At 37.6% G+C, this 26,272-nt stretch overlaps 1 protein-coding gene across 1 annotated transcript in view; it reads left to right on the top strand.

Moving 5' to 3' along the window:
- The window catches only part of Eda (ectodysplasin A), a 407,671-nt gene that overhangs the window by 328,437 nt on the left and 52,962 nt on the right, over positions 1–26,272 (top strand). The window contains exon 3 of the mRNA XM_048335751.1: positions 7,786–7,833. Coding sequence (XP_048191708.1) covers positions 7,786–7,833 — 48 coding nt within the window. The remainder of the gene's footprint in view (positions 1–7,785; positions 7,834–26,272) is intronic.

The following is a 26,272-nucleotide window of genomic DNA, read 5'->3' as shown; positions in this document are numbered from 1 at the left end:
TATAATTATTTTCAGCACACTCCAACTGTTTACAGGTGTTTTATTGTGAAAGCACAACTATCCTGATCACAGGTCAGAACCCCCAAAAGAGGAAGATTGGAAACAAATTCTCAATACAGTGGCCTTTCAGTCTACCCTAATAACAAAGCACAAATCCCATAAGGCTTATTGGGTATAGTTATATGTAAAAATAAAGGCTACTTATTGGTGGAATAAACTTGATTTTCTGGCAAGTACTTAGAATGGAAGAGGGGAATGCTAGAATTGAGAAAATGGGCACATTTAGTAGTGTGAAGAATAGAAAAATTCTAAAGACAAAGGAGTAGAAAAATTCTAAAGACACTGCAAAAGTGACATCATTTGGTACCATTAATGTAGAAGTTCAAGCATCTCCATATATCTTGATAGACACAAAGCATCTCAGTATGTGGCCCCAGTGCCAGATCTTCCTGCTGATTCCCAGACTGTAGCTGGGCTGACAAAACAGGTGTGTTAATTAGTTAGCCTATCGATATGGTAAAATACCTAAGCAAATCAACTTAAAGAAGGAAAGATTTGTTCTGTCTCCATGCTTTTAGTTTTCAGTTCAAGATTAGTTAGCTCCAAAGCTGTATACCTTATGCTCACATCAAACAATCCTAGCTACTCTGGAGGATGAAATCTGACGATTGTGGTCCAAAGCCAGCCTGGGCAGGAAAGTCTATGAGACTCTTATCTGCAATTAACCACCAAAATGCCAGAAGTGGAGCTGTGGCTCGAGCAATAGAGTACTAGTCATGAGCAAAAAAGCCCAGGAACAGCACTTAGGCCTCAACTTCAAGCCCTATGACCAGTACCCTATGACCAGTACACACACACCACAAATACTATGTGGCTCCATTGTTTTTAGGCCTATAGTATGGGAGAAAGATTGTGGGGGAAGGGCATGTTGGAGGAAAGCTGTTCATTTCTGGGCAGTCAGAAAGAAGATAGCAGGAGAGAGACTAGAGTCACATGACCTACTTCCTCCAAAAAGGCACTACCTCTTAGTTTCCAGTCCCTCCCAATAATGCTATCAAATTATTAATTCATCAGGGGACTAATCCATTGATTAGGTCAGATCCCACAGGATATAAAATCACTTTCCCAAAATCTCACCAGCCTTCAAATACTTGGGTTTTTTCTTTCTTCCTACAGGGAGTACTCTCAAAATATTTTAGAAAGATATTGTCAGATTTCAAAGTTTTCTGCTAGTGGAATGTAAGTTTCACCTAGCCTGAAAATTTCTCTCTTAGTGAATGGAGTGTTAAACTGTGCATAAGTCTCTTAAGTTAGGAGTGTATGGTATTGTAATTAGGTACAACTCTGAGAAGTTATCTTCAAGATTGTCTAAAATATTTATAAAATATTTCCTACAATTTTTTCCAAATTGCAAAGCACAAATATGTTAAACATAGAAATGATCCAGGACACAATTTAATCATTCTAGATGCTAGATGAATATCAGAATCCTGTAGACCATTAAGATGATCATTTATGAACAGAACTCATTTGTCAAAACTGAACATGGTGTAGGTCGGAGAGTTCTGTCAACTCATTGTACCTCTAACTTAGACCTAGTCAGTCTTCATGGCATTCACAGATTGTTGTAAGGGTCAAATGGAATAACAACTGTGAAAATACTATGCAGACTGTAAAGTAATGTGAAAAGTGGAATACAGAAAAAAAAATGTGTTGTCTTGTTTATTTGCTTGCAAAGTTCAAACATTCCCAAGAGGGATCTTACAGAGGATTATTAAAAAAAAAAAAAAAAAAACCAAAGTCCTAGTTGTATTAGTACTTCATATAATTTTGGCATGGGATGGCAACTATAGCAATAGAGCAAATGGTCTTTACTTTTTTTTTTACAATTACTTGCTGATTACACTTTCATCTATCCCCCTTCTCACTTCTTACCTTTCTTTTTGGTTGCATTTTTTATCGATATGTATTTGTAAAAATTTATAAGCTACAATGTTATTCTTTAATTCCTGTTTACATTGAATAATGATCAACTTTTCTCATTTCTACATTTTGAGACCATTAAAAATCCAGTCTTCTATTTTGAGATATATGATTATCATTAACGTATACTCTCCCTACTATGCCATAGAACACCAGACTTATTACACCTGTCTAATTATATAACTTCTACCTGTTGAGCAACCTCTCCCTATCACTTCTCTGTACTCTCCCAAATCTCTGGTAACCTCTAGTCTACATTCAATTTGGAAGACTGCTTTTTGGAGATTTTACTTTTAAGTGAAATCACAGTTTACTTTCTCAACCGCAACCCGAATCTACCCTTTAAAGATCTAGAGGAGTCATGTTTTATAAAAGGCCTTGATGAGCCAAGTCTTATGGCACAGGTCTATAATGCTAGCACTCAGGAGGCTGAGGCAGGAGGACTGCAAGTTCAAGGCCTAAATAGCAAAACCTTGTCTCAAAAGTCAAAACAAAACACAGTAACAATAACAAAGAGGCCTTGATGAACCTCTATCCAGATAGCAAGCACATCTTAATGTACAGTCTTCCTTCTCCCCCTCCTCCCTCCTCCCTCCTCCCTCCTCCCTCCTCCCTCCTCCGTCCTCCGTCCTCCCTCCTCCCTCCTCCCTCCTCCTCCTCCTCCCTTTTTTTCTTCTGCTGCTGCTATTGCTGTGCTGGTACTGGGACTTGAACTTAAGGCCTTACAGTAGAAACTATACCTCTTGAGCCATGGTGTCACTTCCAACTTTTTGGTGGTTAATTGGAGATAAGAATGTTATGGACTTTTCTGCTGAGGCTGGCTTCAAATTGCAATCCTGAGATCTCAGCTTCCTGAATAGCTAGGATTACAGGTGTGAGCCTCCAGTGCCTGGCTTACTAGATATTTGTATGTGTGTGAGTGTGTATGTGTGTATGTGTGTGTGTGTACATTACATCAAAAGCCACAAGAGATTGGGGATTCCTTCTACCTCAGTATGCCAACTAATTTATACAAGTAAATAGTCAAGGAGTTAATAAAATGTTTACAGACCAAATGAAAAAATATTATAGGCCCATGCTAAAGCATACGCCTCTTTTGAAAAAGAAGACTGTGTATGAAACATGGTAAGAGACAATGTAGTGGGCAATGCTTCTAAAGTAGACAATGCTTCTAAAACCACAAGAAGTTTGATTTTATTTATTTATTTATTTATTTATTTACTTACTTACTTACTTATTTTTGGCCAGTCCTGGGGCTGAACTCAGGGCCTGAGCACTATCCCTGGCTTCATTTTGCTCAATGCTAGCACTCTGCCCGCTTGAGCCACAGTGCCACTTCTGGCCTTTTCTATATATGTGGTGCTGAGGAATCGAACCTAGGGCTTCATGTATACAAGGCAAGCACTCTTGCCACTAGGCCATATTCCCAGCCCCCCACAAGAAGTTTTATATAATGGAAAATAGTCAGGAACTCATTGAATGATATTGCAAAGTTGTCACGTTTGTTTTTGAGGTCATAACCTTCAAGCCCTATCCAGTTCAATTCTTGTGCCACAGTAATGATGGTGTTCACAAGCGGCTTATTCAAAGGGCAGCACTGTACAATGTACACAATGTTGTATTTTCACATTTAAACCCACGAGGGAAAATTACATTGTAATTTATCAATAACTATTATCTCCATTTTGGTCTCACAAATGTTAATTCTTTGCTGAGGTGTAGTGTACTCTTGACCTTTAATTGGCATAATAAATGGATTGGCTAAATCACATACAGAACACCCTTCTTGTAATCCCCAGGTTTCTGTATGGTTTTCTAGCCAGAGTGAACCCCTTTTGTGCCCAGCTTAAGAAAACCTATCAGAATGCAAATGAGAGAGCTGCTATTATAGGAATGACATTATGCGTGCTCTAGTTTTTTAAGTAAATCATTGACCTCCAGTTCTTAGTAGCAACATGTTACAACACACTTCAATACTTTGGCTGTAAACAACTGGAGCAGTAAAATGGACTTTGGTTTTACATTTAAGGACCTGAATTCAAGTTGTAGGAGTACCTCTTACTTGCTATGAAACTCAGAATATACTTATTGATATCTCGGCTTCAGTGCCTATAAAATAGTGGTAAAAACCTAATTCAGTCACTCTGAGGAATAAATAAACTGTTACTGGGGTTGGGGATTTCGCTCAGTGGAAGAGCAAATGCCTGGCAAGAGTAAGGCCCTGAGTTCAGTCCTCAGCTCTGGAAAAACAAGCTAAAAGTAGACTATTACTTAAAAAGCTATTTTCAAAATACTGTAAAACACTAGGAAAATGTGAGCTCTATATCCCCATATAGAATTGTGGGGTTTTTTTCCTCTTTTTCATTGTCTGACCCATGGCTTAGGACTTGAACTGTTATGCTCTTCCTTCCTGACCTTACACAAATTCCTTAACTCCTTTACTTTCAAGAATAATTCCTTCATAGTTGATAAACATAACAGGCTCAGATTCACATTTTCTTCATTAGAACTAGATATATTGAGCATACAGTATATGTTTTTACCTTTATTGGGGCTTAAATTCAGGGCCTCTCAATCTCCCTTGGCTTTTTCACTCAAGGCTGTTGCCCTATAACTTGAGACATGCCTCCACTTTCAAGTTTTAGTGGTTAATTGGAAGTAAAAGTCTTATGGATTTCCTGCAAAGGTTGGCTTTCAACTGTGATCCTGAGATCTCAGCCTCCTAAGTAGATAGGATTATAGGAATGAGCTAACAGTGCCCAGTTTACTCCTAGAGATTTTCCATTGCTGTATTATATTAATAAACAGTATGGGACAATAAAAACTACAACTACGTTATTTATTTCAGAATTGTCTATCTTTCCTTCACTCCTAGAAAATGCTTTTATATACACAAAGGTCTTGTCTATTCTTTTGCTTTTCTAGTACTTCTAGTGTACTCACACATAGCCCAGTACAGAAGGACAACTTTGGGCATGCAAAGAAAAGAAATTGGACCTAGGAAAGACAGGACAATTGTTCTACAGATGGCTGACTAAGTTAACCTAAGTTATGTTAGCATTTCAAATTTTGCATAGGAACCTTCAGTAGTAGGGCTTAGCTGCACCCATTGCTACTGTTCCAGCTCTAACCCCACATGTTCCAACCCAGTAGAATTAAAATAATGGAAAACTAAGACCAAGACATTTATAGTGTTCCTTAAGCCTCCAAAAGCAATACTACCCTTTACCAGTTGCACGACCTATTGCTTCTAAGCCATCTGCGAATTCCCTTTTGTTTACTTACATTGCCTTCTCCCTTTAGTCTTCTCAGTTGGGAACAAGTAAATTTCTAGATTTCTAGCACCAAAGAAATTCTTTTGTGTGTGCACTTAGACTAGACAGTTACAACATCTAAGCAACCTAAATGCCTATCACCAGCATAATACAGGGATAAACTTTGGTATATTTATACTATGCATATATATATATATATATATATAACATATACAATATCACACAAGCAACATATTATAGAACCACTTTTTAATATGGATGAATATACCTAAATATGTATAATAGATATACCAATTGTAGATAAAAATATAATTTTAAGGTTACAAAATGATATAATTTATCAATTATAAGCTTATAAATTACAGGCTCATTCATGCCTATAATCATAGCTACTCAGGAAGTTGAGATCTGAGGATCACAGTTTGAATCAAGCTCAGACAGGAAAGTCTGTGAGATTCTGCAATAAACTACAAAAAATGACAGAAGTGAAGCTATGGCTCAAATTGTAGAGCCCTAGCCTTGAGCAAAAGAAGTCCAGGGACAGCACCTAGACCCTGAATTTAAGCCCTTGGACAAAGAAAGAAAAGAAGGAAGGAAGGAAGGAAGGAAGGAAGGAAGGAAGGAAGGGAGGGAGGGAGGGAGGGAGGGAGGGAGGGAGGGAGGGAGGGAGGGAGGGAGGGAGGGAGGGAGGAAGGAAGGAAGGAAGGAAGGAAGGAAGGAAGGAAGGAAGGAAGGAAGGAAGGAAGGAAGGAAGGAAGGAAGGAAAAGAAGGAAGGAAGGAACAGAACAAGAGAGCAAGAAAGTTGCTTGAGCCTGAATGTAGAGTCTCCCATATTAGTTATCAAAAATTAAATGAAAAAAGAAACTACACTGTATACTTATTAACTACATTTAAGAAACAAGTTATTTTGGTAATATAATGAATATATTCCTAATTTAATACTGAAAAAAAGGTAAGCTTGGTGCTAGTAGCTCATGCCTATTATCCTAGCTATTCAGGAAGCTGAAATCTGAGAACTGAGGTTTGAAGACAGTCTAGGCAGATAAACTCTTATCTACAATTAACCAGCAAAATCCAGAAGTGGAGGTGTGCCTCAAGTGGAATGGACCAGCCATAAGTGAAAAGGAAAACTAAATACTCTCTTTTGAGTGATTGGTTTCTACGTGTTTAATGAATTATTTTGGAAAGCTAAATGTAAGCGGTCTATGTAAGAGCTAGTGTTACTAGAGATGCTATAATTTTAAAAATGCATACCATATTTCAAAAATGCACTATCTCAAGAAAGCAATAGAAAAACTTCGTTGTATGTATATAAATCTTATATGCTCAAAGTAAAAAATTTAGATATATTTGATTAAACAAAATAAAATATTAAAATTAATTCAACCTAATTCTTTTTAATATAGCTAATAGAAAATTTCAAATTGCATGTGTGGTGCAAATGTATGGTTTACATTAGACTTATATTGGTCAATGGTAGTACAGGGAGGGCATCCCTAATCCAAAAATCCAAACTCCAAAATGCTTCAAAATCTGAAATTTTTTGAGTACCAACATCCTGGTACAAATCTGATAAGCCAATGGGCTCAAACACTATTTTATGCATAAAATTTCTTAAAATATTGTTTAAAATTGCATTCAGGTTCCCAATATAAAGGATATATGTAACATAAATGAATTTTGTATTTAGAGTTGGATCTAAATGCCACATTATATTTGTACAGATATTTGAAACCTGAAGAATAAACAGTGAAACCCATTTCAGATAAGGAATATTCAAGATGTGAAAGAATTCAGTAGCACTTCTCTTTCTGTCTTCAGAATTGAAGATACATTTTGGTTGTCTTTTTCAGGCTTAATGTTTCTAATTTACTTTCTTTTAGGATTTCCAAAGCCTTAATTGGAAAATGTATTAAATATAAAAGTAATAAATGCTCCTTCTAAAACAGAATTAAGCATTAGAGAAATTATGATACATCACAGGAGAAATAACATCACAATCTTTGTTCTTTGGCATGGGCAATTTAATAATTAAGTGAATTTCCTCAGTATATGCATTTTTAAGGTATAAGAATCTGATTGTCAAAGTTATCCCTATTCTTTTTCATTTTGTCTTATACTACAGAAATAATGGCTCTATGTTTGTTCAAACAGATAGCTAAAGCTGGGGTTCTTGAATCCAGAGTACAATTATTGTATTGTTTAATGGAGTTTGGATTTCTTTTCCTGGCTTAGTCTCCTCTCCCCTTTCTCTAATGCCATTTGGCACATGTTATACAAAAAGCTGAAGTGAGTGGAAATGAATGTTGCAAGAATTTCCTAATATCCCCTGAGAAATTCAGACCCCCAATGGTATACTGTAAAACCAGAACTAAGAATCATTGTTGCAGTATATTGATCTCCAACCAAATACCTTCTCATTTCTCCTAGTGGGTAGCAAACAGCCTTCTGGTGGGAGTGTAACGATTTGGAGAAAACAAGATACATCCCTTGCTCTTCAAGTCATAGGTTTCTTTCTGTTCTTAGGAAGCAGTTTAATGGAGGTGGCTGTAAGGGGGAAAAAAGAACCCAAAGGTAAGATTTGGATTATGTGCTAGATTGTGAAAACTGTCTTTCCAATTTGCTTAAGGCACTATATAAAAATCATTAATAGAGAAATAGCTATTTTTTTCAAAACTTAGGCTAACTGCCATGGAAATTACAGAAGCTATTTTTCTTTGTGCACATTATGGATTGACAAATTGAAAGATTTTTGGATGCATTTCTTGGAACAGACACCAGACATTTTGATATTTTTCCTTCTTTTCCTTTCCGAAATGATTTTTTCACTCAACTTCATTCTATATGATTCTACACCCTGCACCAATTGAGAACTACAAGAAGAAAACAAATACAAAACACTGTCTTACTGCTATTCCCATTAGACTCTCTTTCTATTCCCTGCTTTAAAGAAATAGTTCTTAGTAACTATTCTTAGTACCCCGGATAAATTATAGATGTGTATTGAAACTAGGGAAGGGAAAGGGAATACCAAAAATGAGAGACAAAGGATAAAAAGACAAACTATTGAAAAAGTGATACTTACAAAACCAATTGGTATAAACTAACTATACAACTCATGGGGCGGGGACTGGGGAGGGGGGAGATAGGGGAAAATGGGGGAGGAAGTAACAAGTTGGATAAGTAATGTACTTGCTTTACATATGAAACTGTAACCCCTCTGTACTTCACTTTGACAATAAAGAAAAAAAAAAGAAGTAGTAGGCTTAAACTAGACATTCCAAAGAAAGCTTTTCTGAAACTCTCTTTTTCGTCATACCAAAACTGGGGGCTTGAACTCAGGGCCTGGGGTGCTGTCCCTGAGCTATTTTTGCTCTCACTTTGAGCCACAGCACCACTTCTGGTTTCCCAGTAATTAACTAGAGATAAGAATCTCCTAGACTTTTCTGCCTAAGCTGGCTTTGAACTGCAATCCTTAGATCTCAGCTTCCTGATTGGCTGGGATTACTTGTGTGAGCTACCAGCATCATGCCCTTAGCATTTTTTATATCACTAGAGCCACACCTCCATCCCCAGCTTTTTTTCTGGTTAATTGGAGATAATAATCTATCAGGTTTGTCACACTCTGCTGGCTTTGAACTGCAATTCTCAAATCTCCACCTCCAGAATTGCAAAGTTTACAGGCATTAGCCACAGGTGCATGAAACTCTCTTTAAGTCATTGTTGAAGGCCATCCTGTCTTCCTTCAGGTCCATTGTAATTTTTCTTCAAATCCAACCCTATTTGATCTGAAATTTTGAGTTTGTCTGTTTGTCACCAAATATTTGCCTCTCCCTCTTATTAAATTGGCAATTCCTTGAGGTAAAAGAACAAATCTGGGGCTAATTTCAAAGTAATATAATAAACATGGTCAGAAAATACTTGTAAATACAATTGCTATCCAGAACCCATTTCCCAAAGTCCTGCCTAGATTTTTATGCTATTCATGTTTTTCATAAAAGCTGTAAGTGCACATGCTATTGCATTCAGATATTACAAAATGATCAATTGAAGCTAGAAATAGACAACATGACACATGATTTTAGTTTGCATTTACTATATAAATGCATCTTGTTATGTAGTAGTATATGATATTCTTGATCAAAAAGAATGTTAGTGGGTTACACAGAGCATTTGTGTAGAAAGGCCTCTGGAATTCAATTCCTTAACCTACATACTCAGAATTGCTAGGCCATAATAGTAATTCTATTTTTAATTTTTAAAGAGCCTCTATATTGTTTTCCAAAATCTCTGTATAATATTCATTCTCACCAACCACATACAAGGATTCCTCCTTTTCTATATTCTCTTCAGCATTTTTCATTGTGTAGTTTTGACATAGGTAGATCAGACCTGCTTAGTGTTTTAAATAGATGAGGGAGACTAAAATTCATCCTAATAACCACAAGGGTCTTGACAAGAGCAATATATTAAAAATATATCAGATGGCTGCCAGATGCCCCGGTGGCACACACCTATAATCCTAGCTATGCAGGAGGCAAAGATCTGAGGATTGCAGTTTGAAGTTAGCCCAGGCAAGAAAGTCCATTAGACTCTTATCTGCAATTAACCAACAATAGAAAAAGTGGAGCTGTGGCTCAGGTGGCAGAGTGCTAACCTTGAGTAGGAAAAAAAAAACACCTCAGAGACAGCACCCAGCCCTTAGTTTGAACCCCAGTGCTGCCACAATAAATAAATACACTAATTAACAATATATCAGATGGGAGTGCACTTATATACTGTACACAAGGCCCCGAGTTCTGTTTCTACTTCTGAAAAAAAAAGATGAAGTATATACCAGGGATTTCTTTCTAAATTAAAACACCATGTGAGTATGAGGTTCTTCTGGTGTGATTATATTTACAGCTTCAGCATTCAAAAAGAGATTCATTTCCTGTTAGCTTCTCTGTGGTTTGAAGTTGAAGCCACGAGTGTTTGGCCTTTGTCTGTATAGTAAAAAATAAATGTCAGGGGCTGGGGATATGGCCTAGTGGCAAGAGTGCCTGCCTCATATACATGAGGCCCTGGGTTCGATTCCCCAGCACCACATAAACAGAAAACGGCCAGAAGTGGCGCTGTGGCTCAAGTGGCAGAGTGCTAGCCTTGAGCAAAAAGAAGCCAGGGACAGTGCTCAGGCCCAGAGTCCAAGCCCCAGGACTGGCCAATGAATGAATGAATGAATAAATAAATAAATGTATGTCAGTCTTATCACAGATGCATTTTGTTTAAGACAAAATTAGCTAACTATCTTTCTTGAAAATTAAGGGGCTGTGGTTATGGCTTAAATGGTAAAGTGATTGAAGCTCTGAGTTCATCCTCCAATACTACAAACAGGGAAAAGAGCGGGAGAAAGGGAGGGAAGCAAAAGGGGGGAAAATGAAAAGAAATGAGAGAAAGGGGGAAGGAAAGAAGGAAGGAATACAAGGAAGGGAGGAAGAAGGGAGAGAGAGAAAGAGGAGAGGGAAAGAGAAAAAGAGAATGAATGAAAGAAACAAAGAGTGAAAGATAGGCTTGGAATGGTGGGTCACACTTGGAATCATAGCTACTCAGAATGCAAAGACAGGCAAAAATTTAGCTAGAATTTCAGTCAGGTGTGATGATGCATACCCATAATGCTAGTAACACAGGAGGAATAGGTAGGAGGATTGTGCTATGAGAGCGAGCTTGGGCAAAAAACATATGCCTCTACCTAAAAATTAACTATAGCAAAACAAAACAAAAAGTCTGGGGATGTGACTGAAGTAGTAAAGCACTTCCCTAACAAGCATAAGACTCTGATTTCAAAATCCAAGTACTGCCAAAAAATCAAACATTTATTAAAACATTTATGGACATAACTAAAAATAAAAACATTATATATGTTATAAACAGAAAAATTCCAAAGCACCTAAATAATACTTTGTTGGTTCTTTATATCCAGGACTGTTATAATCATTTTTAGTCTTTAATAAACTAATAATTGAGTATATTTATGGGGTAGAGTGTGATTTTCAGATCATCATAGAAATTCATTATAGAAAGTTTCAGTGAGGGGCTGGAAATATGGCCTAGCGGTAGAGTGCTCGCCTTGCATACACAAGGCCCTCGGCTCAATTCCTCAGCACCGCATATATAGAAAATGGCCAGAAGTGGCGCTGTGGCTCAAGTGGTAGAGTGCTAGCCTTGAGCAAAAAAAAAGAAGCCAGGGACAGTGTTCAAGCTCTAGGACTGGCCAAAAAAAAAAGTTTCAGTATCTATTGCCTTCAATTACTGACGTTTTCGTATATGATGAGACTTAGCAATTTCAAAGTACACATTATTATTAACTGTGGTCCCTATTCAGCCTGATACTTCACTAAAGCATACTCCTTGACTCTCACTGAATCTTTGGATTCTTTCCCCTTTCTCCTCCCCTCCTCTGCTCCTCCAGCCTCTGATTTCCACCTTCTATCTGCTTATGTGGACAGTCCTGGTATAGATTCCACATGTAAGTGTTACTGTAAAGAATTTTTCTGTCTGTTTCTGTGATATATTACTAAGTGTAATGTTATCTGGCCTCCTACTTGCTCTCATTAGTGACAGGATTTCCTTTTTTGAGGCTATATAGTATTCTTATCTATAATAAAGTCTCAGAATTGTACAACCATCATCACAACCAGTCCATCACCTCAAAAAGAAATCTTTTGCTACCATCTCCTAAATCTCCCATTGTCCCCACCCCCAGACGTAGGCAACCACTTAGGCTACTTTTTAGCTCATCACTTTGTCTATTCTGGATATTTCATGCTGCTTATACACTGTGGTCTGTGGTGACTGGCTTCTTTTTATTATAATGTTTTTGATGGTATAGCATGTGTCAGCACTTCATTTCTATTGTAATAGAATATACATATTCTCTATATATTTTCCTCAGATATATTTCCTTTTACACACACATACACACACACACACACACACACACACACACACACACAATTTAAACTTTTGTGTATGTCCTGGGGCTTCAACTCAGAGCCTAATTGCTGTCATTGAGCTTTTTTTTTCCTCTCAAAGCTAGAACTCAACCACTTGAGCCATAGCTCTACTTCTGGCTTTTTTAGTAGTTTTCTGGAGATGGGAGTTTCACAGACTATCCTTCTCAAGCTGGCTTTGAAGCACAACCCTCATATCTCAGCCTCCTAAGTAGCTAGCATTGTGGCCTTGATCCACCAGCATCTGGTGATTTAAACTTAATGTATAACACTGAATGGCACTGAATACTTCTATAAATGGACATGATGTATTGAAACCCCTGAACAACTACTTAAAGATAATTTAAAAGATATAAAAATAAAATAAATGCATCCATAATGTTGTGCTACTATCTTTGCTATTTATCTTTTCATCTTTACCAAAAGAAATTCTACTTACCAAAGTGACACTCCACACCCATTACCCACAGTCTCTCTCCTCTACTTTCTGTGACTTTTCCTATCCTAGGCATCAGAATTAGAGAATAATTTACCTTTTCCTCATTTGTGTCTGGCTTACTTCCCATGTCCTCAAGGATCATCCATATTACAGCATATATTGTCATTTAATTTTCCATAATTGCAGAATATATTTATGGATATACCACATTTTACCTATTCATCACTTGGATTGTTTCCATCTTGAGCTGTTGTGAATATGCTATTATATATGAGGATTTTTTTGCTTATGTTAGTTTTGGTTTCTTGTTGGTACTAGGGTTTGAACTGAGAACCTATTGCTTGTTTACCTTTTGGGTTGGTGCTCTACCACTTGAGCCACACCTCCAATCTACTCTTTTACTGATTGTCTTGGAGATGGTGTTTAGCAGACATTACTTCTCAGGAGGACCTTCAGCAACAATCATCTGGATCTCAACTTCCTAAATAGCTAGACGTATAGGCATGAGCCACCAGCACTCTGCAATATGAGTTTTTAAATGGTAATATGCTTTCATCTTTCTTGAATGTATACCTGGGAGCAGAATTGCTGGGTTGAATTTTATCTTTACATTCAACCTGTCAGAGAACTTTAAGGTAGTTTTCCAAAACAGCTATACAATTTTGCAATTCCCCCTGAGTAGTGAATAAAGCTTCTTATTTCTCTATATCCTTGCCAACACTTTATCTATTATATCCATCTAGTAGATGTGAAATGATATCTCACTCTAGTTTTGTTCTTTTATTTTGTGTTGTTGTTAGTGATTGTTCATTTATCAGTGCTGAAGATGGAAATCAGGGCCTTATTTAATGCTAGGCAAGCACACTATTACTGAAATACGCCAGTACCCCCATTGTAGTTTTGATTTACATTTCTCTCTTGGCTACTGATGTCAAGCATCTTTTCATGCACTTTTTAAATTTATCTTTTTCTTTTGTCATTCATATTCTTTATTTTTCGGTTTCTACTATAACTTAGGAAGTTTCAGAGTATGTCATTCTCCATGCAACTTGATGTTTAGTATATCTCAAGTGGCTCTATGATTTTGGGATGACTTCAGAGTTCCATACCTTCTCTGAGAATCAGTCTAGCTTTATCATCTTAGTTTCTCTCTTATTTAACTCCCTGCAGAACTAGAGGATCAACACTGGGAGACAAATAATGGATATTTCACACTTCTGCAAGGACCATTCCTTTCTGTCTTGCAGTTGTCAGAAATAGAACAAGCTTTTAGTCATATACGTCTATCTGTCCTTTTACATCTAGCCAACCTACATATGGTTTCTTTAATAAGTGACTGGGTTTATAGCATGGATATAGCTCAGTTGTAGATTGCTAGCCTAGCTCTATACCATGGATTTGATGCCCACCACTTCCAAACAATAATTGATTAAATTTTGCCTCCAGAGACCGATCATAGTAGTCATTCTATAACACTTCACTATGATGTTAGCTGTTAGGCCCTAGCAACCAGTGCTTTTTCTGAACAGCTTGGTTACTGAGTATTTCAGAAAAAAATACAGAACTGATTATTACAAAGGATTAAATTTATACCAGAACAAAACAGTTATACATTTAAATTAAAAAAATCTTAGATGACCTCCAAGTGTTTTTCAGCCAGGAAATTATATTGATTTTAAACAGAGCTAAAATTATTTCATAAAATTACTTGACATATCTAATTCATTTATCCATTACTAAATAAGCAAAGGGCTGTAATAAAAAACACACAGTTTCCCAAATAACAATTATTTCTTACATTTGTGCTGTTTTCCAGGCTTTATGGCAGGCATGCTAATCCTGGCCTCATCTGTGCACCACAAGCAGAGGTTACTCTCAGTTTATATATAAATACATGTAATAACCTCAGAGATGTTAAATTATTTAAGCAGAGGTGAGCAAAGATAAGACAATGGTAAACTTCCTTGTCCTATTTTGCCCCTCAAAGCAGGTGTTCATTTCATTTTTTGATGCTTCCAGACCTGATCTCAACCTTAACGTATTCAGATTGACCTTCTGTTGCCCATATCTCAGGCAGGCTGTGCTTTCTTCAGAGCTACTTGGCTGGAAGACTTTTCATTTATAACCATTCTACTGGGATCATAGGGCTTTAGCTTACTTTACTGTCTCTTGATGAAAAGAAGTTAAGGTGAATTTTTTGCTGAAAGTTTAGAGTTTTAGTAGAACTACCAGCCACAGGGTCACCTCCAAAGTACAGTCTCAGTGCTGTCCATCTGCTTAAGTTGGTGAGAAAGAGAGAGGACTTGAAAATTATTGGTAATGCCATATAGTACTCAGAATGTAGGCACAGTTTTCATATTGCTATACCAGAAAAGTCTTGTCCTATAGAAACAAGCCTGTACTATAGAATAGAAGGTAAATAAGCAGGAAGTGTTTATTACACATTATATTTTCAATAGTTTATTTGAATCTGGGCATGGTGGCACATGCCTATAATTCTAGCATTAGGAGGCCAAGGCAAGATTGGGAGTTTAAGGCCAGCCTAAGGCATGTAGCAAAACCCTGTTACCAAAAATAATGTTTTCTTTTTCTTGATTTGAGCATCTTGAGCTCCTATTATGGAAGTTACAGATAAAATGTAATTATTAATATCAAGATGTGATGACCATATCATCATTCCTTTTTTTGTTGTTCTAATGCATGATGGTGTTTTTTCTCATAGGCTTTAACATATACAAATACAAGTGAATTGAAAAACTGAGAGAAGCAGGAAATGCCATTATGTGGTAAAGTGGGAGAAACATTGAATGAATACAGACATAATTGTTAGAGATCAGTCACATTCACTGGAAGCTTCTTCAGACCTCTTGAGTACAAACTTTGTGCCCTTTATGTGCTTTATGTCACTAACTTCTTGAAACAATTCTATGAAATCAGTATTGTTTTTCTTGTTTATAAATGAGCAAACTGTGGCTCAGAAAGATAATGTAATTTGCAAATAGCTACATAATTCATTAGAGACAGATGCAGAGACTGAGCCAAGGTCCTTTTTTTACTCTAAGGCTATTTTAACTATCTTGTCAAACAGCTTACCATGATCATGTTTTCTTTCATTCCTTTTAATTTCCAATGTTTTAATTAAACTGGTCCTCATAATGCAGTAGTGTATTGTATGAAGGGGGAAAGAAGGAGGTAAGGACAAACCCTAAGACAAGGGTTAGGAAGAGACAAGAGTTTCTCTTGAAATCATTTGCAATATTACAGAATATATCAAGAATCTTGGGGCTGGGAATATGGCCTAGTGGTAAAGTGCTTGCCTAGCATGCATGAAGCCCTGGGTTCGATTCCTCAGCACCACATATACAGAAAAAGCCAAAAGTGGCTCTAGGCTCAAGTGGTAGAGTGCTAACCTTGCGCAAAAAGAAGCCAGGGACAGTGCTCAGGCCTTGAGTTCAAGCCTCAGGACTGGCAAAAAAAAAAAAAGAGAAAGAATCCTAACAAATCAAACTCATTAGCACAAATTACTCTGGTGGATCATGCCTGTTCTCCTAGCTACTCAAGACGCTGAGGTCTGAGAATCATGGTTCAAAGCCAGCCCAGGCAGGAAAGTTCATGAGACTCTTATCTCCAATAAACTACTCAGAAAAGGTAGGAAATGGCACTGGCTCAAGTGGTAGAGCATTAGGTTTGAGCACAAAGAGATTCAGGGACAATGCCTAGGCCTTTAGTTCCAGCCTCAGGACCAGGAAAAAAATATCACTAGTGCAGTATTGAAGTGTTTGCTTAGCAAGCATGAGACCTGGGATTCCATGCTCTGCAAAAGATAGATTAGGTAGGTAGGTAGGTAGGTAGGTAGATAGATAGATAGATAGATAGATAGATAGATAGATAGATAGATAGATAGATAGATAGTAATTACAAGTGTTCAGAGTTTAATGTGCACTGTTATTGTGGAGGAACTGTTGCTGCTGTCAATTTAGAGACTCAGAACAGCTACTCTTACAAACCTATAGAGGACCTTACTCCCACCATACTTTTACTTCACAGAGATTATGAAAATAAAACGTATTTTAGGCATAAGGGTCCAAAGTTTCCTGATGCTTACATATTTCACCTGAGAAACACAAAGAACTATAAAAACCCAAAAAGGAGCAAGTTATAGAAAGTTGGGTCTTACCATATTTGAGCTGTTTCACAGTCTACAAATTTCGAGTAAAAATGGAAAAGATATCTTGTCCACCTTTCCAAAAACCTTGTAAATCTCCATTGCTGTGAATTTGCTTTGATGCTGTTTCACTGTGATATATTCCTTAAATGTTCACTAGTGTCAGAAATCTTCTTAGATATTGCAAGGAAATCTATTTTTGAGGATGTTGTGTGTTCTCCTTTTATTCTCAAAGAATAAAACAGAGGCCCTTTCCATTTCCATGAAGATGGAGAGTCCTATCTCTTTTAGGGCATCGTTTACAACAAAAATACTCTGGATATAACACAAAAGCAAGATTGAAATATTGTGGACGAATGCAGACGCTTCAACTTTGAGCAACAATACATGGTGGGTTCCCAGAGAGGGCAGTGTAAAAGCCTCCAATCCATAACTGCCAACACACACAGGAAAATAAAGCTAAGAAAATTCCTGTTCCCCAGATCAAAAAGAAGGATTGCCTATAACAGCAAACTTTCTGATAACACTTTCTATATTTTAGCCAAACACTACCAATGAAGTGTGGGGGGGTGTACATGTGTGCCCCATCCTCAGTGCTCTATAGTTGCAGTAGGGCCTAGCCAGAAATTTTACTCCAGTCTTTCCCCAACAAAAACAGCTTGTTTCTATTCCACTTCTACAGTAGTGTTGGCAAGACTGAGCCAGCAGCTGATCTTCCTTCTCCAACAGGCTGAAGCAGATGGCTTGCCTATTCTCCTGCCAGAGCAGTGTGAGCTTGGTCCACAAAGGTGAACTAAGCCACCATACCCATCATGCAGCAAGGAGAGAGTTCATGATTCTGTAAAGGCAAGGTTACTTGCTACTAAGCTTCTGCCCCTACCTTACATCTAAAAGACTAATCATGGAGGTATATTCAAACTAGTAAACAGCTTACTTTTACCCACTCCTATTGACAGAAACACCCAGTGGGAAGCTGACCTTTTATACCTACTTGGTAGCAAAAAGGACTGAGAGGCAGAATGAAGCAGGGATAGTCAGCATTTCTATTCCCCACTGTCCTGATGTCAGCAAGGCCCGGTGGGGAACTGAGCCTCCAGCAGTCAGCATCAATGAAGCTTATTAGAGTGGTAAAAGGTAGCACTAGTTAGAGTTCTGCTTCTCTCTCTCCTATACCCTGCTTTCACCAAGGCCTAGCAGGGAGCTAAATTTACACCTCCATTCACTGATTATAGAAAATAGAAACTTTATAGGTTGTTGCCCTGCTTTTATTCCTATCAGCAAGGTCAGTTGGTAGCTGAATTTCTGTTCTACCTACTTATAATAAGGAGGAACAATGAGTGACTGTCCCACTGTTGCCATGGTCATGTAAGTACAGCCAAAAGTTAAACATACCTGACCCTCACACTGTACCTCACACCAAGACTGCCTGGTTTACAGAGGAGATTAAGTATGGTCCTGACTCACGTAATATAACGTGCAAAGATTTAAAATTATAATTTTTACAACAATGAATCAGAAAACAATCACTAGACACCAATACTGATATATAGCAGATTTTATCTGCTAAAAAATTTTAAATTATCCATAATAAAAATGATCTAATAAGCAGCTATTATTTTCTTGAAACAAATAAAGATAAAGTCTAAGCAACAAAGGAGAAATTTTAAAAATAAGATTGAAGTTACAAAACAGAAATTAGAAAGCTTTACTAGATGGTCTCAGTCATTGAGTAAAGAGGTAACAGAAGAAAGTATTATCCATCTTAAGAACAGCTCAATGGAAGGGTTGGGAGCATGGCTCAGTTGGTTGAGTGCTAGGCAATGAGCGAAAGTGGCAGATACCAAGTTCAAGTTACTGTATCAGACATAAAAAGGAAAAGAAAAGAGCATATCAATGGAATGTATTCAGTTTGAACAGCAGAAAAAAATAGACCTAAAATAAGGAACAGAGCCTCAGGAAGCTGAGGGACAATAATAACAGATCCAATATTCATATCATCAGTGTCCAGAAGGAGAACCTTGAAAAAGTATTCAATAAGGACTTGAAAGAAAAATAAATTTTAAACAAAAATAAAAGAAAAAGTAAGGGGTAAGCTTAAAAAGCAAAGAAATTCTACTGCATGCATCAACCTGGGTAAACTTTCAGGGCATTGTGCAAAGTGAAGTAAGATGGGACAAAAAGAGGAAGACCATATCATTCTACTTATGAGGTTCCTTTAGTACTCGAATTCAGAAAGAAGGAAAGTAGAGAAAAGGAGTAAACTAGAATGATGATTGCCAGAGATTGAGATGGAAGAGAGCTGGAAGATTTACAATATGTAGAGTTTCAGTTTTATAAAATAAAAAGACCTTAGAAGACAGGACATGCTCCAATTTTATGCATACCCTTAAATTTGACACTGTTAAGCTGCATACAAAAATGGTTAAGGGCTAGAAAGGTGGCTTAGTGGTAGAGTGATTGCATAGAACACATGAAGCCCTGGGTTTGATTCCTCAGTACCACATAAACCAAAAAGGCGGGGAGTGGTAGAGCACTAGCCTTGAGCAAAAGAAGCTCAGGGACAGTGAGTGCCCAGGCCCTGAATTCAAGCCCCAGGACTGGCAAAAAATGTTTAAGATTATACATTTTATGTATATTTTATAACAATTACTAGAGTTTAAATTCATGAGCTTTACACTTGTTAGGACGGCTCTTAACCTCTTGACCCATGATCCTAGCTAGTCCTTGTTCATTATTTTTAAAAGAAACAATGTCTGAAAAAATCTCCAAACTTACACAAACTATGCATACCTACAGACTGAAGAAGCTGAGACCCAAATATAATAAATCCATGGAAAGACACATAATAATTAAGCTTCTAAGGACTTTAAATTTTGTTTAAATCATCCAGAGCTGAAAAAACTGATACATTGCTTTAATGGGAACACCAGTTGGACTATGAACATAATTCTTATCTAAAAAATAAAGGCTAGAAGGAAATGGCACATATTTCAAGAGGTAAATATACTGGTATTAGAACCAGGGAAGGGAAAGGGAATATCAAAATCGAGAGACAAAGGATAAAAACACAAATGACTCCAAAAGCAATACTTACAAAACCATTTGGTGTAAACCAACTGAACAACTCATGGAGGGGGAGAGGGAAAAGAGGTGGGAGGGAGTAAATGAGGGAGGAGGTAACAAATTGTACAGGAAATGTACCCACTGCCTTATGTATGAAACTTTAACCCCTCTGTACATCACTTTGACAATAAATAAGTAATTACTCCAAAATAAAAAGAAAATAACTGTCAGCTGCTGTCTATATCAAGAGAAATTCTTCAGAAATCTAAAGGGAATAAAGGAGTTTTAATAGTATTTGTAACTAGCAAACATATGCAAAGAGGTTACTATGGTTGGGCAGGGTAGACAGGGACAGGGAAAGTTGGTTTTCTGGACCCACTTGGGTATGTTCAGCAATTCAGATCTACAGCTGGTTTCTGTTGTTTCATACATGTCATCCTAGCTACTCAAAAGACTGAGAACTGAAGCTCTTTGTTCAAAGCCATTCTTGGGGGGGGGGCTGGGAATATGGCCTAGTGGTAAAGTGCTCGCCTCGTATACATGAAGTCCTGGGTTCGATTCCTCAGCACCACATATATAGAAAAAAGCCAGCAGTGGCACTGTGGCTCAAGAGGTAGAGTGCTAGCCTTGAGCAAAAAGAAGCCAGCAACAGTGCTCAAGCCCTGAGTCCACACCCCAGGACTGGCAACAACAACAAAAAAATCAAAACCATTCTGGGCAGATGAATCCAAAAGTCTCTCACTTCCAATTATCACCCCCCAAAAAAATAAACAGATATGGAGATGGGGCTCAGGTGGTAGAATGCCAGCAATGAGTGAAAAAGCTTAAAGGATAGGGCCCAGGTCCTGAGTTAAAGTCCCAGCTGGACCAAAAGTAAAAGAAAGAGAAATTTAGATATGTATAAGGAAAAAGGAAGCAAATGGCAAAAGGTGTAAATGAAGGAGGTACGATGGTAAAGTAAAAGCTTCTTTTGTGTAAGTCTGTGAATGACAAGAGTGAGAGTAACAAAGAAGAAACTGTATTCTGAAGAAAGGATTAGTGGCACAATATTGCAAATCATGAAAGAGGTGAGAGTCAAGCTAACAAATGGGGAGGGAAAAAAAAGACTATGCAGAGTAAAGAAAGACACAGACCATACCTCCAACCCAGGGTCATCAGAAGGAAAGGGTAAGCCAAGGAAACCTGGGGACAACAGACTGGAAGTGCTAGCCACAGAGCAAGTCCATTAGGTCTAACAAGCTATAAATCGTGTGTGTGTGTGTGTGTGTGTGTGTGTGTGTTACTCCTCTTACATAGCAGGCTACTAGAATAGGAGAAGAAATCCATTGTCACTCCTCAGTCCTTGGAAAACTATAGCCAGTTTTCATTTAGAAAGAAGACTTATTAGAGATTGAACTACTCTGGGGATCAAAAAAATCAGGGAATAATGGTTGCTCAGGGATGCTGGAGACACTCTGCCAAGTATCTGGATGGAAGATGGCCACACAGATAGTTGTGCAGAGGAGGATGTTCTACCTGAGACTTACTAAGAAATTGAAGTAGCAGGGGACTTGGATAGTGAAAGGAATGGTATTCTGTGACCACAACCTCGGTGGCAAGGAGCGAAGCCTATTATCTGAGGGTCACTGCTGAAACAGAACTCCTAGCCCAAGACTATAATCAGACAGTTCAGCCCCTAGAAGCCACCTTCATGTTGCATGTGGTTTGCTACTGAGAAGGACTTAGAACTTTGTTCCCAAGTTTCACAGATCATTCCATTTCCTCTGCCTCCTCCCTTCCATAGGCTGGTTGACTACTGGGTAGATTATGAAAGTCCTAAGACAAGATGTGCAAGTTCCCTCTGCTCTCCCCTGGTTTAGAACTTGGTGCTGTGTTTGCTTCCCCTATTCTCTGGTGCATTTGAGAGATACACCTAGGCTTTGATGCTTGCTTCCCTTGAGAACAATAACTACGGATGGTGCATATATACAGGACAAATAAAGAATATTGAATCCTACAAAAGAGATGCACCGGGGCTGGGAATATGGATTAGAGGTAGAGTACTCGCTTTGCATGCATGAAGCCCTGGGTTTGATTCCTCAGCACCAGATAAACAGAAAAGGCTGGAATTGATGCTGTGACTCAAGTGGTAGAGCGCTAGCTTTGAGCAAAAAGGAAGCCAGGGACAGTGCTTAGGCACTAAGTCCAAGCTCCAGGACTGGCAAAGAAATAAAACAAAAAAGATGCACAGGGCTGGGAATATGGCCTAGTGATAAAGTGCTCGCCTTGTATACATGAAGCCCTGTGTTCTATTCCTCAGCACCACATATATAGAAAGTGGCCAGAAGTGGCGCTGCGGCTCAAGTGGCAGAGTGCTAGCCTTGAGCAAAAAGAAGCCAGGGACAGTGCTCAGGCCCTGAGTTCATGCCCTAGGACTGGCAAAAAAAAAAAAAAACAATGCACCAAGTCACATAAACCAACAAAATAACAGTGAATTTCTCAATAGAAATTATAAAAGTGATGAAGTCATTGCATAATATGCTTTAAGTCCAGAAAGATAATAACTTCCAGTGAAGATTCTTGTAGCAAGTAGAACTACCATTCATAATTGAATGAGAAAGAAAAGCTTTTTATGATATTTATACACTGAAGGAATTCATGCCACTAAGCCAGCACTGAAGAAGATTCTTAAAAGAAGATAAATAATTAGGTAGGGGAATGGGAATATCAAAATAGAGAGACAAAGGATAAAAGACAAACCAATGCAATACTTACAAAACTATATGCTATACAACTGTACAACTCATGGGTGGAGAGGGAAGTGAGGAGGGGGGAAGGTGGTGGAAAAATGAGGGAGGAGGTACCAAGTTGGATAAGAAATGTATGCACTGCCTTTCTTACTTATGAAACTGTAAGCCCTTTATAAGTTACTTCGACAATAAAGAAATAATTTTTTAAAGAGAAGATAAATACAAATAGGAGAATATGGGAAAGAATAAACCTCACTAGAAGAATAGGTAAGCAGTGAGTATTAGAAAAGGACCAAACATTAGAAAAACCAATTAAATGACACAAATTCTGTATATACTCTTGATAATTCTGAATTTCCATGATCTCATTTCTCAAACTAAAAGACACAAACGGAAGTTGGGCAAGGTATTACACCTGAAATCTCAAAACACTCAGGACACAGACATGGGACAGTCATGGCTCAAGTCCAGTCTGGGAAAAATTGAGACCCTCTTTAGACACTACGTCAGGTGTGGCAATACCCCTAGGTACTTAGAAGGTGGAGCTAAGAGGATCACTGACCTCAGCAAAACCATAGATCCTATTTCAAAACTAAATGCAAAAGAAGTAGGACATGGCTCAAGTGGTAGAATATTTGCCTAGAAAGTTCAAGGCCCTTAGTTCCATCTCCAGTACAAAAAGAAAGCAGCAGGCTGGTAAGTTGTATTAAAAGAACAAGACTTGTCCATTTGTTGACTACAAGGAATGCATGTTACTGGCAATGACAAATTCAGGCTTCAAGTCAAAGGATGGGAAAAGATATCACAAACAAATAGAGCCTGAAAGCAAGCAGAAGTAACTATACTCATATTTGACAAAACAGTTCAAAGCAAAACATTTAGAAGAGACAAAGAAGGTCACTTTGTAGGAATCAAAGGAACAATCCATCAAGAGAATATAACATTTGTAAATATATTTACACCACTTGTCAGCATACTCAAGTTCATAAAACAAACATGACCATACATAAAAGTTCAGATAGTTCTGTAGATTAATACTAAGTGACTTCCATACCCTATTGTCACCAATGAAAGATCATCCAGACCAAAAGAAAAATGAACAAAGAAATTTCACAATTAAATGACAATGTGGATTAAATAGATGTCACATATGGACCAAATAGGCATCTATATGATATTCTACTCAAGACTCTCAGAATACACACATTCTTTCTGACAGCCCAAGAAACTTTCTCCAAAATACAGTGTATTTTAGGACATAAAGAAAATCTTAACAAATGCCAGAAAAATGAAATAAATTCTTGTACTTTATCTTACAAAATGGAAATTAAAAGCGAGAGAAACTACACAACATATAGAAATAGACAACTGAACAATTCACTTCTGGCAGTACTCGGTTTATACTGAGGGCCTTGTGTTCACTTGACCTGCTTGCTTAACTGGTCTTCTACCACTTGATCCATGCCTCTAGCCCTGCTTTTTCACTGGATATTTTTGAAAATAGAGTCTTACTGACTTTTCTGTCCAGCCTGGCTTTGAAACACAACCCTCCAGATCTGAGCCTCTGGAGTAGCTAGGACTACAGAGGTGAGCCACTGACATCTATCTGTACTCTATACTTTTGAACAACTAGTGGGTTGTCACAGAAATTAAGAAGAGAAAAATGCAAAGAAGCAAATGAAACTGAAAATCCAAACTGCCAGAACATTGGGCTGGGAATGTGGCTTGGCAATAGAGTGCTTGCCTAGCATGCATGAAGCCCTGCATTTGATTCCTCAGCACCTCATAAACAGAAAAAGCTTGGAGTGTCACTGTGGCTCAAGAGGTAGAGTGCTAGCCTTGAGCAAAATGAAGCCAGGGACAGTGCTCAGGCCCTGAGTCCAAGCCCCAGGACTGACAAAAAAATACCAGAACCTATAAGCATACATGCCAGCATTGGATAATCTGGATGAAATAGGTAAATTTCTGGACACTTTTCACTTACCAAAAAAAAAAAAAAACCCAAGAAGATACAAATAACAGATCAGTAATAAGCACTGAGTTTGAAACAGTAATTAAAGAAGAAAAAAACTTCCAGCAAGAACAAAAAAAGACTTGATGGATAGATTCAGAATTCTGCCAGAACTCCAAAGAACTAATACCAATGTTATTCAAATTGTTTCTATAAAATACAAAAGGAGACAACACTCCAAAGCTCATTCTATGAGGTTAATGTTACCTTGACACAAAACTATATAAAGACATACTAAAAAAGGAAAAATGTAGGCTAATTTACTGGATGAACATAGATATAAAAACCCTTCAGTTTAATACTTAATAACAAAATTTAACAACACATTATAAAGATCATATGACATGATCATGTTGGCTTCATGCCAAGAATTATAGGATGGTTCAACATGGGCAAATTGATAAAAGTAATATGGCATATAAAATGAGCAAGGTGGGGGGGGGGGAATCATATAATCATCTCAATAGATGCAGAAAAAGCCTTTGGGGGGTAAAACTCAACACCCACTCATGATTTTTTTTTTTGAAAAACACCTTAAGCAACTAGTAATAGAAAGATCATGCTTCAACATAATAAAAGCCATGAATGAAAGATTAGGATATAATATTCTGAATAGGAAATAACTGAAAGCATTTCCAATAAGACTGGGACCAGGAAAATTATGTCTACTCTCTTCACTCTTTTTCAATAGAGTTGTTTCCTTAACCAGAGAAAAAAACCAAAAGGAAGAAACAAAAGATACACATAGGAAAGGGAGAAGTCAAATGATTCCATTTACAGAAGATATGATCCTTTATGGAGAAATCACTAGCAGGCTCTTAGATCTGGTATATACTTTCAGAAAAAATAGCCAATACAAAATCTACCTACAGCTGAGTGATATGGCTCATGCCAGTAATCCCAGATACTTTGGAAGTGAAGATCAACAGGATTGTAGTTTGACAGTACCCCAGGGGGAAAACAAAAAGCTAGTGAGACCTTATCTGTATCAATAAGCGGTGCACAGTGACATGTAACTGCAATTTCAGATACAAGGGAGGCCCGTAAAGGATTGTGGTCCCAGGCTGGGCCCAAGAAAATATAAGAGCCTGTCTGAAAAAATGGCATGGCTCAAGTGGTAAAGCCTATTAAGTGTGCAGCCCCAAAAACTGTATCAACATACAAAAAAATTGTGCTAGAGACAATGGATATCCCCTATAGAAGACTAAACACCATCTCTCACCCTGTACAAAAGTAAACTCAATATAAATTTTTTTTAAAAAGCTTAACCTAAGACTTGAAACTACCAGAAAAACTACTGATATGGAGAACTTTTTGACCAGTCCTAGTCAGGAAGAAGTAGTAAAATCCACAAATAGTACATAAAATAAGAGTAAGAATGGACAAGTGGCATTATATGCATTCAAAACTTTTCCTCAGCAAAAATGGGGAGGGGGGGTTCTAAGCTCTTTCTTCAGATGGGATAAAATCTTTCCAAAGGTTTATCCAACAGGGAATTAATATTCAGAATATAAACAGAACCCAAAAACGTAAACACCAAAATAACAATCCAATCAATGAATGGGCATATGAGCTGAACTCTTTTTATACGAAGAAGTGTGAATAACTATTAAATTC

The sequence above is a fragment of the Perognathus longimembris genome, chromosome 28, assembly GCF_023159225.1.
Source record: "Perognathus longimembris pacificus isolate PPM17 chromosome 28, ASM2315922v1, whole genome shotgun sequence".
Taxonomy (NCBI): Eukaryota; Metazoa; Chordata; class Mammalia; order Rodentia; family Heteromyidae; genus Perognathus; species Perognathus longimembris.
This window is presented reverse-complemented; position numbering and strand designations above follow the sequence as displayed.